This window comes from Rhynchophorus ferrugineus, unplaced genomic scaffold (assembly GCF_030347505.1).
Source record: "Rhynchophorus ferrugineus isolate W39M unplaced genomic scaffold, kcgeb_rfMv2 rfM1, whole genome shotgun sequence".
NCBI lineage: Eukaryota > Metazoa > Arthropoda > Insecta > Coleoptera > Curculionidae > Rhynchophorus > Rhynchophorus ferrugineus.
In genome coordinates this window covers 50,678,405-50,697,751 of record NW_027472580.1, presented here as the reverse complement: position 1 = coordinate 50,697,751, position 19,347 = coordinate 50,678,405, and the positions used below count along the sequence as shown (strand labels likewise).

The window sequence follows — 19,347 nt, the reverse complement described above, 5'->3', positions numbered from 1 at the left end:
ATACTGGATTTTGCACCAAAGTATTACGATATAAATACTAATTTTTATTTTTCAATAAACTGATATGATAACGTAAGCAAACTAATTTATATACATTTAAAAAAAGTCAATTTCAATATGAAATGACGATATTGTAATGTTAAGTAAATGTTAGTTATGTTTTTATTTATTTGTTCATCAAAATTAACATGCATTATAACTTTGTTATAGAATAATCTATTATTATTTATGATTATTTTTAAATACCAGAATACACAACAACTTTAGACGTCACAGTTATTGTTAGCAGTTCCTACCCAATAAATATTACTTAATTTGTATCTATAATTTAAAGCTGCCATTGGGTGAGTAGCTTGAAGCTGAAGTATCAACACTGCCATAAAGATTGGCCGTCATTCGATGTAAAATTGGCAGTACTACTTATTAAAAAATCGCACCAAAGTAAAATGGACCTGAAATAGTTATTAACTGAATAAATATAAGTGACTGAAAGCAATTTTAAAATTTGGAAACAAGTAATAAACAAAACAGGGACATAAGAACAAGAACATTGGGAGACCTAAGAGCAATGATATATAGGGATACCGACCATTTGTTTAATACAAAAATATTTACTTGCTACACTTGTTTTCATAAAAGAAGATATTAAACGAAGAAGGAATCATAGATATTATATGTAGATATTATATATTTTTACAATTACACAAGAACACTGAATTTCGAAAATAATAAACGCGCTAAATTGTACGCCCTTTATTACACCTATAAATATGTATACAAATAATACAATTATTTTTTAAGTTACGAATTAATCTGAATAATTAAATTTATAAAGATTATGACGAGTGAGTTTTATTGTAAATTTAAGGATAGAATATAAAAATAATGTTTCACACTGCCACTTCATGAACAGATTAAAATGAAAAAGAACCCTCTAAAAACACCAAAAATAGTTTATTCAGCCGCAGATACATCAGGTGTTTCCTGTTACAAACGATTGTTTACCAATGATTGTTTGTGTCAAGCAAATGACCCATAAAATTATATAAATTATAATCACTTTGTCCTTCAGAAAGGTGAAATAAAACCATCTTTTATATTTAGAGGGAATAGTAAGAATATTATATGAAACTATCATTAGGACACCTTTTTGTACAACCACATTAATGACATAATAGCCGTTACTAAACAAATATCTTTCATTAATACTAGAAAACGATTTATTTTAAGAACGGTGAATACTGAGGGTGCAGTTCTATTGTTAGACATTTGGGGTGTTCCGGAAGCAAAAGTGACACTGACATCAGAAGTGTACTACATAAATACAGTCACTTTTAAATTGTTGTGACTAGGTAATTCATAGGTAAAGAAATTCCTTTTATTTCCTTCTAAATTGTATCAACTATAAATAATCAAGATTGTTATCAATCCTATTAACAGTTGGAAAATTGTTTTATTGTCAATAAAAATATTCTCTCCATATATCATTTTGATAATATAAAATAATATATATAAAAAACTTATCAAAATAATTTAATAAAACAGAGAGTATATCAGAGGATCAATTTTAATTTCGTAATAATCGTAATGTACTTTTATTAATGTTTGTTAATAAAGACATTGAACTATATCCAATATATTCAATATAAACAAATGTGCCTGATGCAGTATTACAACCCCTGAATATGAATCACAGAAACCACCAGCAGATAAAAACAATTGCCAAAAAATCCCCATTTGGTTTTTCATATATTTGAAAAACGAGAAAAAAATTATTTAAACTAAATCAGATGTATTGAATAGTCTCAAATTGAAGAAAGCCTTAGTTAACAAGATTCTTACCAATTAATTATGAGGCATTTAACTGTAGGATAAATGAATCGCTGCTTTCCATTGTCAATGTACATCAAATTCCTCTAGAAGCTACCACGAATTCGTTTCTAATTACAGATAAAAGATATATTCACTATGGAATAAGATTTAGGTTATAGATGAGGCACTCGATCCTGGAATATCGAATCTCGGGATTTTAGTATGAACCAGACCTGAAGATTTCGATACTAGATTTAACTAATCCTTATATTGTCGAGATTTGAAGCAAAATCAACGCGAAGGCATTATCGTCAGTATCATGACGATTCCTTCGACTTCACCATCGATTTTACAAAATTCAAAATCTTCGATGGCTTATATCTCGGAAACTATATGTGATAACTCAAAATGCATGTCGGATTCATAAGAAGCATTCATGTTACGTAAGACGATTTAGGAGGAGGGGTCTACCGTCTTTCTGTAAGAGATGAAGTGGGAGAGGGCTTAATATTTGTTACGTAACATCACAAAAATGAGCAAAATTAAGATTATTATTTAAATATGAAGAGGTTGGAGAAATACTAAAGTCCAGCATATGAACAACACTGGAATACAAGACATGTGCAAGAGTCCCAATACTTTTTACAAATTGTAAAATGCTGAAATAAGGAGGGCTGTGGTGATATAAGAAGCGATATTCGTAAAATCCTACCGCAAGAGAATGTAAAGCATCCAATAATTTTGCATATTGCTGGTATGACAGTCTTTAAACATGGAAGTTGAGACCCTATTCGACATTGTTCCTTTCTATTTTTACTATCTATAAATACTCTAAATATTTTGCGCTGAAAAAGTCAGTATAACTTCGCAAAAAAACATCATGGACCTATTTCAAATAATGAAAAAAAAGATGCTTTTAGTCAGGCGCTGCAAAATTGAATACAGAAAAACTTTAAAACAAACCAAACCTGTATATTATTTCCTTTAGATTATTACGCGATAAATATATTATACTCAATAACAATATAAATATATTATATGATATATGGTACGTAATAACAAGGCGGGTGGAGTGTCCCATTCTTATTTTTTCCTACATAAGGGGGAGAGGGTTAAAAATTGACAAAAATCGTCTTAAGTAATCAATAAATGGCATTTAATCAACGAATCACAGAAGTTGTTCATATTTTTAACAAAGTTTAAGTTGCAGTTCATCGAAGCTTCACTTTTAGTATTTTTAAGTTCTTACATTTTGTGAAATTTTAATCATTTTGTTAACAAAAATTTCAGATATTTATTAATAAATATATTTCAAAACGCTGGATTGTATATAGTGATCTGAACTGATCATCAGTCTAACGCCGAGTTTATCCCGAAATTCCAAAATATTCTCCGGACATTCGAACCCTTAGAAGTTACCTTCGAAGTTATAGTTGACATAGGAGATTGGAGGAGATAGGAGTTACTGATGCATTTTTTTAAAATATCTTTTATATAACAGATATCATAAATAATGCTTGTTGCATTCTGGACTGTTGTTGACTAACTAAAGATAATAAAAAACAATTTAAACGACTAAGTCCAAATAATACAGGTCATCATGAAACTTGTTATTTTTTAAAAAATCATATTGAAGATTATAAATTATTAATACCTCAAATAAAATTTGATACCATCACTTAAAATATCAAACTCCGCTAAGAAAAGAAGTAAACTCGTATTATGAGAAAATAAAGTATTAGTTAAGTTTAGTAAACATAATATTTGATGTATTGTTGGACTTTCATCGAGTTACGATACCCTTCTAATTAAAAAGGCCAATACCGAATATTTCCGCTAATATTGTTAAATTATAAACCACAAGAATGGTAAACCTCATAAATAAATCATATTATTCGTAAAAATAATGCTGCATCGATAATACTCTTAAAATGAGAGTCGATAAATAAAATAACTTGAGATTTTATAGCAGCAAAAAAATTATTGAGTGTCAATAATAAAATATTGATTTTGGAAATAAAACATATGATTATATTAAAATAGAATAGCAAATAAATGAATATAACTAATGAACTATATTCAAACGTCATTATACACGTAAATATTTCTTAAATGATAAAAAAGAACTTCCGTAATATCGTCAATACATTTAAGAGCTAAGCGAACAAAACATTAATGTTGATTTTTTTAATTCAATTAAAAAACAAAATTAATCACAACACACCAAATATCAAAGAACAGTACAAATAGTGAAATTACAAATGCCAGATCTGATCCAAAAGAGGCTAAGACGAGTTCAATGAATAGTCATGGGGTTTGGAATGCACGCAGTATAATTAACATCAATTACCTAGAAAACGCATAACGATTAATGAAGAAGATTTTAATGTTTTCAACTAAAAACATCTGTTTTCTCTAAAAAAAATCTATTGTAATCAAAGCACGCGTCGAGTAGAAAAATTGCATCGTCACCATGGCAACCATATAATCCTTAGATTTAGTACCCAGTTATTAAGTTATAAATTTAATTCTGACTGGCCATTACATAAGTGAAATTTTATTTTCTTTCAAACTGCATCGATTATAATAAAAAAATCATCGATGAAATAATATATGTAAAAAAAAACAGTTCAACTAAAACTACTTTAAACACAACAGTTTTTTTTTCTAGATTCAAGAATGTGCTTAGATCGGTTGAGTTTTTTAGTTTATCTATTATCTGGCGTGATGTGATAAAAGTGAGATCTTTATGAATGCACCAGCGTATTCGGATTCATTTCGGATGGTCTTTTTCGGTTCGATACGGTTCCAAGAACCAGCTTTCGGGTGCCCATTTATCTTTAATTATGCTGTTCCGGCGTTTTGCTCTGCACCAGTATCCTTCTTAATTATCATTATACGAACATTTCTTGTTTCCAAAAAAAAAATCATTTACACATTATGACGAACTGTTTTTGTATGTTTTTTTTTGGTTGCGTATGTTTTGACTCATGTATTCCGGGGAATTATTAGAATAAAATAAGGAAGAATGAATCAAACTTAATAAATAATCACCAAATCTTTGCTAAAATTAACAGATATGGTTATAAAACTTTCCTTTTCATTGCCTATTTATAGTATTATACACAAATTTTAGATATTTTTTGGACACTTCCTGTATGGACACAACCCACGTTTTAACGATTTTTTGTCCGGCTTCATATTAATAACTAATGCAAACTTCATATTTGTGTTAATTTCTTTTGCCTTTGTACCACCATGTAAGTAACTTGTATTATTATATATGCTGTTATTAGAAATAGGACAATATGAAATTCATTGTTTATTGTTCCAATATTTGGAACTCAAGTAACTATTAATTATAATTCCTTATATATTGAAAACCCATTTAACATCTTCTATAAAATAGTCATTCAAACCATATATCTCACTTTAATTCGAATATGCATACATTCAATTATTCTACAAAAAAAATAAGCATAGAGAAAGTATGCACGCCCATTTTTTTCGCCCAACACTTTCAGTTTTTAAGGTTCTATGAAGTTTAACCACTTAATTGAAACAATTTATCATCTGGAACTTGAAATGAATCAAATATATTACTCACAAATATGCTCACACTTCGGTAAGGTTAAAAGTAGCTCATATAACCCAATCTCAACTTCCTGTAAATACTAGTAACATGTGCACCAGAATTATTGTAAGTAAATCTGTCACATACAATAAATCTTTATCACATATGTTTCAGCAATGTTATAGATGACCCAGTCTGTATCCATGTTTAATTATTAACCTATACAAGTTGTTAAGTCACATCTCCCATTATAATAGTGAATCACTGATGGAAATTACACGCAGTATAACATTTATAATATATCTAATCTCCTCTGTAAGTTCTCTCAGATCCTTCAGAACACAGAAATAACTTTATTCAGATCACATTCATACCAATCAGTATACTATCGTTCCTAACCGATATTATAATGTGAATGATGTCAATATAAAACACTTGAACAGAACTTTATTTTATTAAATATGAAACTATAGACATGACAAACTACATCATGTCTCTATATATTTTTACCACAAAAGTCCGAAGATGATCCCAGCTCAAATTAAATAATATTTACATAATTCTATTTTTCAGGGAACAGAACATTCCAAAACAAAACTATTTAACAAATCGACCTTAAGGCACATTAAATTTATCACATTAGGCATAAGCATGGGAATTAAGAACCAAAGACATTTGGATGAAAAATATTTGTCCAAAATTCATCGTCACCACTTTTAGAACTAGATACAGTATTACAGCTTGAAATACGTCTAACAATATATTCTAAGTTTGAACGCAACAAACAACATTTGCGCTTTTATTTTTAATTACACAAAAAAAAACTGAAACTGAAACTCGTAGAATGATAATAGAGACACGTGTGTATTTATTTCCCCATTCTACCCCACACACCATATCTACACATATTACTCCATCGGATTATCATTTATTCTATTCAATAATACACAGTTTGGATGAACGGGAGTCGCGCTATATCAAATTTGGTTGATTCTAAATAATACGAATTTTATCGAAGCAGAATTCGTATGCTACCCAAAAGGTGTGTCAATATTATCTAAATATAAACTAAAACTTATTTAATTAAAATTGATTACGTCTTGAAAGTGGAAACAGATTATTACAAAAGTAAATAAATTGCACTGTATTCACACAATTGGACTAATAAAAGTTACGCAATTCACTACTTATTCTGACTCAGTATTATTATACATCGTAAAAAAGAACAACGTTATAATACACCCTCTCTAATTGCAAATTGTTCAGAATACCCTCACGTTAAATTATAACAGCGTGAAATAATTAAAACTTCACCTTGAGATGAAAAGATGCGTCCGAAAAGAAACCAGACCCACACACAATACGTCGGAATATATCGGGAATTAAGGAGACTGACATTTTTAATTAATCTTCCTTCGCCCTCTGAAATAATAGAAATACAATAGATCCGATATGTTTGGGGATGGGGCGGCTTATAAGGTGACTCATTCCTTCATACAACTTCCATCACATCGCCGTTTCTTTTATCTCACATCCCTAGCCATTTAGCAATTATATTGAAGTTTAAGATATATGATTCGAAGATACGGTTGTGATATATTTATTATTATTGTTATCATAACTAATGATATAACATTCAACAAATTCATAATTCGATTTAATGCAAAAATAATATGAATATTTAATTTAAAAACAAAACAAAATAACTATGTAAGAACACCATATTTTCACTATTATTAAACATATCAAGTATATAGAATGTGTACGAATTAATATTTTTCAATTGATAAAGCATTTAATACACACATTGCATTAAAAAATCTATTAAGCAGAAAAATGTGCTAAAATAAGCTAGAAATCTTGACATATTGAACTTAACAAAAGTATCAATTAATCAATTCTTGTTAACTTAAAAAATCTACTATAAATATAACTATTTATACTATGAGAGCTCCCATATATGTGAATTTAAAGAAACTCATAATCTCAATCAAATTCTATAATTTGTTGTAATCATACAAATTCATAATTCGATTTAAGGCAAAAATAATATGAATATTTAATTTTAAAAAAGTGACAAAATAATTATAAAAGAACACCATATTTTAACTGTTATTAAACATAAACAAGTATATAGAATGTGTACGAATTAATATTTTTCAATTAATAAAGCATTCAATACACACCCTTCTACTGAAAAATGAGCCCCACTCTGACTATTAAGTAATTGTAGGCAACTACGTAATTAAAGGAAACGAAAACTCCAAAAGAAAAAATTAATCAGTTAAAATATTTGGGAACATTTAGTCACGTATAAATTGTGAACTTCCTTTATTTCAAAGATAGCAACTTAATTGCTAACAAACTTAAAAAGAAATCGATAAAAACTGTAATATCGAAAAACTATAACGAAATATATAGCATAAGGAAAAATGACATATTACCATATATAAAATAAATAATCATGGAGCATATCAAGAAGAAAAGAAAACTCGAATTAAAATACAAATAAATGTATTGGATATCTTGAATTAATCTAAATCTAAATTATCTATACATAATTGTTGTTGCTGCTGTACAAGCAAATACTAAAACCTATATGGGCCTATGGATTTCAGCTATGTGGATATTCTTTAAGAAATAATATCAACATAATAACACATAATAATAAGTCCTGCTAACTGCTGTGGATGCATTCCAGTGACTTTCGGATTCCAACTGTCATATAATGAAATTATATTAAAAATAGAATCATAATTAAAATAAAGCCAAAATAATTTACTAATAATACTTCTTCTAAGGTTCGCATTAAAATAAATATTAATAAAGATCTTATAACTTTTCGGTAATTTTCTCTTCTTACCCCTCCCATCTTGTTACCCGTCTCAATGAATAAATAATCCAAAGAATAAAAACTTTAAAAGAACCTGAGAAGCACAACGTATAACTTTCCGACGCTTATAAGAGGTGCTTCCTGTTAGGAAACCATTGTTTTCCTACTATTGTTTTTATCAAATAAGCCATAAAATGTACAATTTAATATCTATAAAATATTTGTTTAAATATTTCCTAGTGAGAACTTAAAATATAGTATTTGATCTAAAATAACATTTGTTAATTAAAAATATATATTAATAAGTTTCCAAAACAATAGATATAATATAAATAATAAAAAAGGTTAGCTTATGATAAAAATTAAAAAAATTTTAAAATTGGGGAACAAAAGAGAAAAAATGTTGAAACACAAAAGATTATGCGAATGATGAATTCTAATGTAAATATAATATACACAAAATAATTAATAGAGTTGGTAATAAGCGTGCAATAAAACTATTACTAAAACTAAACTAAAAGGCTAAGAATCTTTTTAATTAGAGTTATTAAATAATTACAACTGCCTTAAATGATGTTAAACCATCATTACATGAATTAAACTAATTATATAATAACACATTTATCCTAAATCATAGGTTAACACAATGTATATTGTGTTCACTTTCTACATCAAACAGCCTTAACCAGATAACATTGGTTTAATATTTCCTTCGGCACATAATTCAGAAACAAAACCGACAATTTATAATTGAGCTCTCACAAAGAGCGTAATTAAAATTTATGTATAAATTCCATTCAAAAATCTATTAAGCAGCAAAAACGTGCTAAAATAAGCCAGAAATCTTGACATATTGAACTTACCAAAAACATCAATTAATTAATTCTTGTTAACTTAAAAAATCTACTATAAAAATAAATATTTATACTATGACACATAGGTTTATAAATTGATTTATAAGTAATGAATATGTTTTAATACTTTTAAATGTTTTTGCCAATTAAGGTACATTTGCACTGGATCTATCTGATCCACTGCTTAACGTTGGCTCATAGTCACAGTTTTCGAAATTCAACCTACTGACTGGCCAAAGACCATCCTAAAAAACGCCCTATCTTAACCATCCAGTTTATTTGTTGAGATGAATGCTCCTAAACAAATTATATACCGTTCTTAATAAACAATCACGAAGAAAATTAAAAACATCCATGCGCCCTTAGCCACTAAAATAACAATTGATCAAATACATGCAATACATAAACAAAACATATTTAATTTTAAAAATTAATTTAATTTAAGGATATTTGAAGATCGAGAAAAGCATATTGACTTGTCCATCAAAAATTAATATGTAACAAAATTTCACCATGATAATTAAATTATTCAATAATGAAATGTTGGTATCAATGTCATTAATTCAGTCATATAGGAGTAATTAGTTCACATTACAACACATTATCTATGGTCGACCGATGTAATGAATACGTATGAACATTAGAACACTCTCATTAATTATATAAAATCGGTATATTGCACTGATTAATAAATAATCATCATTATTAAATAGTCAAATAAGTTATAGGAAATTAATATAATTGCTTTTGATGGATTTGAAAACCCTTAAAATGTATACAACATTGTAGTTAAAACAATTAATTGATATTGATCCAAACATTCCTTCTCATATATACACGCTGTATATATAAAAAATATATCGGGCTCTCATAAAACTTATGGTTATAAACATAATTTGGTATTGTATTAGTGTATTATAACAAAAAATTATAGATAAATTAATAGATAATTTAATTTAAATATAGGTATAGGATATAATTGTTTTAATGTCGAAAATCTTGATCAAGCTGCAGAAACAAATTCTAAGAGATCTAGGAAGATAGTCCTCCACTAATGAATTAATTACAAAATATTCAGTAAAAAATACATTTTTACTGTTAAAAAATTTAAAATTCTAGAAACTCCCATTCTTATTAGATCGATTAGAAGATGCTTATGTAAACAGAAATTATATGTTGGAAGATTAGAAGACCTTCATTTGAGTGAATACACAAGCCTGCTTGAAATTTGAATTTGAAAAACTGAAACACAACAAATCAACTGGAATTATAACCAACATTATAACCAGTTATAACCAACATTATGCAATTAAGAGATGTCCATTAATGGAAACACCAATAGCAATATTATGGTTTGAAGGCGTTTTTCTGGTCAGAATGGGATCGATTGCAAAAATAAAAAGAATCATAGATTATTTCAAGCACCTTAATATTTCAGCTAGTACAAGTTGCCTTTGGTTTGAATATTTGAACATTTCAACATAATAATGCTCTCAAGCATTTCCAGGCTAGGGTAGAGTAAAATATTTTATACAAGAAAATGTTTTCGTAATATCTCAGTCGCCATGGACGGTAGATGAAAATTCATTCGAAATCCTCTGGGATCAAATGGAACGTCATATAAAGGCAAATAGATCTAATAAATGATGTAGAGATTACTTATTTACTGCATCAACTCTAACAATATGTACCGCCAACATCAAAGAGTAATTTAAAAAAAACTATAATTATATATTATTTTAAAAAATTATTAAAATTCCAATTCTGGTTTTTCCATTTAAATACGTATATAATATAATTTTTAAGTACAAATACAAATGCAACAAGCAAAAACATTTCTGAAACTTGAATAAATACATCCAATTAAATTAAATCGTATTAATGTATATTGTACTTTGAACATTGTAATTCAATGTTAACTTTAATCAGTCCTGTATTAAAAGTTAAGTTACACTTTACTATTTCATAAATATAAAATAACATTGTAAGTACATATTGTTATTAATTTATTTATTGCAATTGTAAACACTAATGACCAATTCTCATGTTTAAAATTATTGGATAACATAGAAGGCTAGTAAAATATGTTAATAAGCTCATAATGAAATAGCAAAACAATTAAGTTTAGGATAACATCATTCAAATGAATATATAATAAGAAAAAATATATATAAATATAATATCTCCATATATAGGTAGCTTTATATATCTTAAGGTTATGAATTAAATTATAACTCAATATAATAATTAATTCAAATATTGTACCTAAAATTTTAGAAAAAAATCATTCATTAAACATGTTATTAAGAAAAGTAATACAAATGAGCTATATCATAATCATAATTAAACAATCGGATAATTAGGCGATTTTACAAGAACTATTTGTTGTCATTAGCTCGATTACATAAGAATGACTAGTTATATTACAACAAATGATAGCATACATGAAAGAGACGAATTATCAACGTAATTGATTTATAGCGGCAAAAGAAAAACTAGAAACCGGCTCGAGGTTTGAAATCGTTTAAAAAATGCTTACCTGTATAGATGCATCGTTTCCCAAATTAAGACCACTGAAATATAAACAAACTGAGTACCACTGTCGCCAATACCAACAAAATGGTCACTTCAAAATCATGAAGCAAAAAGCGGATTGAAATGCAACCGAGAGAAGAAAAAATGAAACTTTATCTTTTTATCCACCCACAGCCCGCTGTTGGTCTAGTTGGATACGAGTACGATGACGGAAAAAATGAGACAAGAATCACGTCCGATTTTGCGGAATGTGTCGACGCAGGAAGACAGACGACGTTGTTCAGTCAGTAACGGATCGTCAACGAATAAAGGCCGGTCCGCTAGGAAAAGCCCTGAAATAGTTGGCCGCCGCTTCTTCGGAGAGAAAGAAGAGCCAACTCCACCGATGGGCCTGTACAGAGTGGACAGCTTACGGCGCCACCCGAATTAGAAACTGTGAATACCATGGCTTTTTTTTTCAACTCGCTGAATGATTAATATATAATTTGTATTTTACTTGTTGAATGATTCAAATGCAACTTCTTTTATTTACCGATTTTTTTGTCAGGTCATTGAAATTGGAAATAAAATTCATTCAGAGAACAAATTTTTTTATCGAATTATTTCACTAGTTGTTGCAAAAATTAATTAAACAAAAATAACCCAATGAATGGAATATAGATTTTTATTAGTTGTTGTTTATAACCCCAAACTATTAATTTGTAAGTTGTTAATTAAATTTTGAGATGAATCTAGAGTTTATTAGGGCTGTGAATTAACCTCTCGAAACTAGCTTCTTATAAACTCGATGAATAACTAATATTTATTTTGTATATTACTTTTTTGATATACGTATTTTTTCCTCCGACCTGGCTAAAATTAATTAAACAAAGACATATGCAGGAACCAAATGAATACAGAATAATTTTTCCCATATCATTTCTTTTATCACGTAAAAATTTTAGTGTTGAATCATTCAAATGCAACTTTTTTATTAGATTATTGAAATTTAAAATAAAACTAATTCGGAAAATTAATTTTTTCTTAAATTATTTCATAAGTTGTCGCAAAAATCAATTAAATGAAAATGAATACATCCAATCCCACCAATCCAATGAATCGAATATGGATTTATAAGTTTTCTTTTATAACCCCAAATTATTAATTTATAACTTATGAATTAGATTTTGAGATGAATCTAGAGTTTATTAGAGCTTTATCTTCACGCCTTAAAATTAATTATATAAAAACCACTTCATAAATACAGTTTATTAGATGACACAAAAAACCATAGTTAAGGCAGAAACCAGCTTTTTATAACTCGCTGAATACTTAATATATAGTTTGTATTTTACTTTTTTTAATTACTCTTTTTATTTGTTTTATATTATTTCTTCAGGCATAGCTAAACTAAATTAAACTAAAACATCTGCAGGAACCAAACGAATACAGAATTATTTTTATTCTCACAACATTGCTTTTATGATGTGAAAATGTCGGGAATAGTATTTTTTATATAATTTAGAATACTAACAAATTTAAAAAACAGTCTTTTCCTTGTTTTTAATAATCCTAAATGATTAATTTTGTAATTCGTAAATTAGATATGGGTTCTTCTATTGTTTCTATGCGAATCTAGTGTTCGTTTGTTTACATCATCTCTTGAAATTAATTATATAAAAACCCATCGGCATTAGATGACACAAGGAAGAAAGTAAAGACGGTCACTCGTTTTTTTTACCGACTCGTTGAACAAATAATATATAATTTGTATTTTACTTTTTGAATCATCAAATGCAACTTTTTTATTTGTAGATTTATTTTGTTGGGTCATTGAAATTTCAATAAAATCTAGTTTATTTAAAGTATTTATTTTTTCTTATATTATCTCACCAGGCATGGCTAAAATTAATCGAACACCTGCAGACATTCCTTTGAATACAAAATTATTTTTCTGGGCATAATTTTTCTTTCATTAATTTAAAACATCTGAACCACTATTTTTATGTAATTTATATTATCAACTTCACTAACAAATGTATAAACAGTCTATTCCTTCCAGTTCTAGTTTAAAAGTCTAAATTATTAGTTTGTAATTCGTGAATTAGATTTGTTCTTTCAAAAATTGTTTTTTAGATGAATCTGGGCTGTTTCAACTATCAACTTCTCTAACACACTTGTTAAAAAACAACAACATTCTCGTTTTTTATAACTCCATTTTATATAATAAATTATTAATTTGTACCTTGGGAATTAGATTTACTATTAATTTTTTTGTTGGTTTATTTGTAATGAATCCACGGTACAGGGGGCTCTATTAATTTCGCCTCTTGAAATGCATTATACAAAATGACCTTCGCGTGAACATATTATTAAATGGTAAAAGTCAGATAATGTATTAATTATAAGAGATTTAATTTTTAATAAAATCAGGATTATTAAGTTTGAGCCGAACTTTGAAAGGACCAACAAATCAAATATTGTATGACCCCTAGAAACGCTTAACTGTAACGTTTTACTCTACACACCACGTTGGCCCTTGCGACATTACTCCTTCTGATTAGTACTTATTTTGAACGAAAATGCATAATCGTAAAAATTTAAAGCATCAAACCGAAGAAGTTACCATATACTACCAGAATGATGTGAAAATATAATGGCCGCCATTAACAATAATTTTGAATAATACAAACATTTCCCTTATTTGACAATAAATGCTTACATCTTAATAAAAAAGGTTTCAACAAATTCATATTCCAAACAAAACATTTAGCCAGCTATAATATTTAGTTGGTAGCCGCATGGAACCCGCGACTATCGCAACCGTAGGAGGACCGTCCTGTCGCCTTTACCACTGCGCCAACCAAGCCGACGCTTTAGTGTTAATTTGGCGCTGCGGATAGTGAATAGAAAAATCAACAAATGGGAAATATTCTTTGAAAATTAACAGTTACTTAAAAACATTTTCGTTAACCTATTCTATAGAATTAAAAATTTTATTACTGAAAGGAATAAACAAAACAAAGCTTTTCAAATAAAACTTATACAAGATATGAATATGGAGTTAGTGTAATTTTTCGGGGCAAACCGTAGTTAAGTTCGTTTTTACTTCTTGAAACGCTATATGCGAATATAAAGATATTATAGGTACAGAAGATACCTGGGAAAATAATTTCGAAAAGGATTACTCAATTATTACTAGATTATTCAATAATAGCCATCACAGAGTCCAGATTTATCAACTTCCGATGTATCTTATCGATATTGTTGTAAATCATAGGACCAGTCTTGACCAGTAATCCAGACTCCGGTCGAATTATAACAAATAATTATCACAAGAAATAACAACGATTGTAAATTTGTGACCTTAGTTATACCTTAGCATATATTTATTGTTTGTGTTTCCAATTTTTATAAATCAACTATATGACGTCCACCCTATATTATTTTTCATGTTTACTGTAAACCTAGAAAAAAAAATAGCGTTAGCGTTTAACTATTAATATCCTGAAAACTTATTAACTCTCTGACCTATTTTATTACATTTCTGTTACTTATAATCACGTCAATAGAATGAATAAAACATCTTCCTAATGCATATATTGAAGAGATACAGTTTTTACTACTATATAAACAACAATTACACATTCAAATTAAGTGAATCTAAGGAAATAGAATCATTTTAAAATTCTTTTTCTTCGTCTCATTATTAGATTTTTTGATTATTTAACTTTGACTTTGATATTTTATTATTTAACTTTGATAAAAGCGACAGAATGGTCCTCGGATTGCTGCAACTGTCGCGAATACAAATTCCAGCCAAGGCATAGGTGTTTTTAATTCATGTTCATAATTGTCTATAGACCAGAATGAAAAAAAAAAGAAACAACAAGAAAAGAAACAACCACAACTAGTCTATAGATTAAATTGGTGGTCTGTAGTTCGGAATTTAAGTTAAACTGCAGATCCAGCTGATAAATAGACAAATATGAATAATAACACATGGGCTGAAAAGTCCCGGGCGTAATAAAGAAAATTCGTTCTTTTGTTCAAAATTGGCTTTATTCATTTACGTAGTCTCCATTAAGAACCACACAATTCCAACTAGCACCGCTCTAACATTTTAGTAGCCCACTTATGTAGGACGATTTATCTTTTGCCTCAAAATAGGCCTATCACCAGTTGCTATCCACTCAGATTGTTTTGATTCCCGAGTAAAGTGATGGATCCATGTTTCACCCTTTTCTTCCTTTTCGATAATTTAAAACGATTTTGTGGATTTTTTATGTTTTTAGGAGTTACCACCTCATTTGGACGTCCACTGCGTTCTACATCATCGGTATCTCTGCAACCACGCTTCAAGTCAGCAAACCAACGTTTTATTATTGTTTCTGATGGAGTTCAGTCCTTATAACACATTTCAAGCCATTGCTTTCCTTGAACGGTATTTATTTTATTTGTTTGTTAGGTTTATTCGATGTTCAAATGTGAAACTTACGGGTTAGAGTCGGAATTCTGTAGGAAACTTAAAAGATGGTTTAACTTTTTTCACACATTTCCTCTTAAATATATCATATTTATCCACTCTTGAAAATACATATTCATTCTTTGATTTCTATCATTTATCTCTCTATCACCTGCTTTCAAGTATCTGTAAAATTAGATGGGTGTTTACGGTATAAGTATGGTATTATTACAATTATTATTTTTTGCTACCATCTTCACATGTGTTGTATTTTTAAACCAGTTAATAAAAATGTCTTTTTGTTTAATGACAATCTACAAAGTAGTGTTACGAAATTATTACCTTATTTCGTATTCGTATTTTCATATTGTCTGCCGGTATTATATCTACTGATATATATCAAATATCAATAATCAATAAAAAATATCAACTACCAATACTCAAGTGGCACCAGATCACTTCCCACTGAAATAGGAATAGCTAATTCTAGAAATTGGAGAATGCGCAAAGAATAATTCCCGCCAAAGTGCTTGGCGAATTTTCGTCAATGTTGTCAAGTATACCAATCTTTATGTTGTTACAAACTGTACGACAAGCCGTTACAGCAGATGAGCAGTAAATAGGTTTCAGTAAGAAAATTTTAATAGTTGAACATTGGAGTTTGGTTTCTTCAGGTTCCAAATTTTGAGCAAATCAAAAGCATAGAAAGGCAGCGTCACCTGAAGTTGACATTTGTACAATTGTCTATTTCATCTTTTCATTTCGAACATAGTTTTCGAAATATGAATGTATCAGATTTACAAAATCAGTGGGTATGGTAACAAAGTCTCTAAGTCGTTTGCTGTTAGCCAGGGAATCCTGGTGCGAAGCCTAGGTTAATCCAGATCGGAAAAAAGTAACAGAGAGATTAAAAGAAAACAAACAATTAAATAAAATAAATTGCATATTTCAACGTTTAAACCACAAAATTGCAACAAGTAAATTATATATTAAAAAGAAATCAAATAACTTCCCACAGGCTTTTAATCACTTCAAACAGTTTTTAACGGGCCTTTTATTTAATAGATTTTTCTGCTGATTATAAACTTATTGGAAATCGTCGTCAAATGTACGATATAAACTCGCAGAAACAAAATTGCTTTACGAGAAAAAGAATACCTGCGTAAGTTAACTGATCTCATGGGACAGAACAGAGTGGACTGGCCACGATGCTGGGAAAAAGCAAATACGTTTTTTTCTCGTTCAAGGAAACGGCAATAAATCAGCACCGAGGATCAGTGTCAAACGACGAAAACACGAATGAAACATATGCTATTTCACGCATATTTCATTCTCGATAGAAACTATTTCTACGTTAATAATCCTTTGAGTGGGTCGAACAAAATGAACAAAACATTTCATTTCTAATTACTGCTGTATTACAACTAATTAGATATATGAAATAGGAACACTATACATATAGTGTCCTATATTTAAATAATTTTCGTAACATTAATATGATGTCCGGTAGTTTTCAAATGTTTTATTAATATCCTCTTTTGATTCATTTTTCTTCTTACTTTAACATGCAAAGCCATCATTTTGTTTCGTACTTTCATTGTACTTAAATTAGCACTCAGATAAAAGTTTTGCGATAATATTGTAACTAACTATTGAGATTAAGCAATATCAAAGCGGATTTGAAACGGAAAACCAAGAATTCGTTTTTTGTTACTGTAATCAAAAAACTTAAAATTTAGAAATTGTTGTGAGATTGATTTAAATTACTTGTAAACACATAATTGAAATTGAATTGCTTCTTAGAAAAATAATTTGTAAGTGGCATTTCAAATACCTGACGCTGAAGTATTTTCTACTTTAAGCCAAATATGTATGGCTTCAAAATACATTTGTACCTAAATATATTTAGCGATCTTATTGGTAGGTGCCTTCTGGAGAAAATTACTCTTGATAGCTTTTGTAAGCAAAATGACCGCTAAATATGTCAATCTTTAAAATCAATCAAAAAAAATAAAATCAGGGTTTGTAATTGATTTAATGCATTCCTCAACTAAAAGTTATTTATCTATTAGTACATTTAAAGATCTAGTGTTCGTGAAAGGAAATTCTTCTATTACAAACAAATAGGCTGTACAGGATTAGTTCTATGTTCTACATAATCTAACACTTGATTGTATTTTTTAATTTGTATTTTCAATAAAAATAGTTGAAATACTGTATTTTGTATTTTACATGTTAAATACAAGATTTAAAAATATTTTATATTTCGTATTTTAAAAACATGCGAGATAAAATTATATAATATCTATTATTTAAATTAAAGAAACCCATGCATTCGGCTTAGTTCTGATTATAGGTCATTATGAATGTCTTATGCCGGAGGAACTATCAACACATACATGATTTAGTTCAGTTGGACTAGCTATTATAAAAATAGACAGAGATTCAAAAAAAAACATTCCAAGAAATCCAACAACTATGCCGAAACGAAAATAAATAATCTGATTGTGTTTTACATTATATACTATTTATTAATTTCAACAGTAATTTGGAAAGTAATTCTAAAAGTTCAAACAGAAGATCATTCAGTGATGATTTTATTGAACTTATTACATTATAATATTTCATTAATGTTCATTTGTTGTAATAATTATATATGAATCAAAGTTAACTAAATAATTTCGGTCATTCCCTGAAGATAAATTTTCGGTTGAAATAATTTCGGCTCATAAAGTTATTTTGATAATGACTCATTTTGTAAATAAGTTCCATCCAGAATAAATAATAAACAATAGATTAAACAGAAGCCGCAAATAACATAGTTGTCATAGGCTGTCAACATCAACCACATCATTATTGAAAAAACTATAAAAAATTAGACACTCAACGATTAGTAACTTTGCAACAACACCTCATGTTTAATATGTGACTGTAAGAAACAATATGATCGATAACAAGAATTAATTTCTGTAATTCTTTAGATACATGAAATTTATTTCTGTTTCGCTAAAACTACTGTCAAATAAATTCAAAGTGATAAAATTAATCTGAATTATTATTTATTTGACATAGTAAAACCTAATGGAATATAAATACAGATTAAAGTTTAAAATATGGAAAAACATATCTTTTTTTATGAATATTTTGTCAACTAAACTCCATTGGTTTATCAATACATTTTCCTAGAAAATACGGAACACATCAAAGCACTCGTGCGCATTTGGCCCGAAATTTTTGACGGTTTCTAATTACCAATAAATTTATTGAAACGATCAAGACTACCAGTAAAAAAAAA

At 28.4% G+C, this 19,347-nt stretch overlaps 1 protein-coding gene across 1 annotated transcript in view; it reads right to left on the bottom strand.

Annotated features, from left to right (window-relative positions):
• LOC143206943 (uncharacterized) overlaps positions 1-11,771 on the bottom strand; it is a 77,413-nt gene extending 65,642 nt beyond the window's left edge. Inside the window, exon 1 of the mRNA XM_076419806.1 lies at positions 11,613-11,771. Coding sequence (XP_076275921.1) covers positions 11,613-11,626 — 14 coding nt within the window. The 5' untranslated portion in view covers positions 11,627-11,771. The remainder of the gene's footprint in view (positions 1-11,612) is intronic.
• Between the last annotated feature and the right edge of the window lie 7,576 nt (positions 11,772-19,347).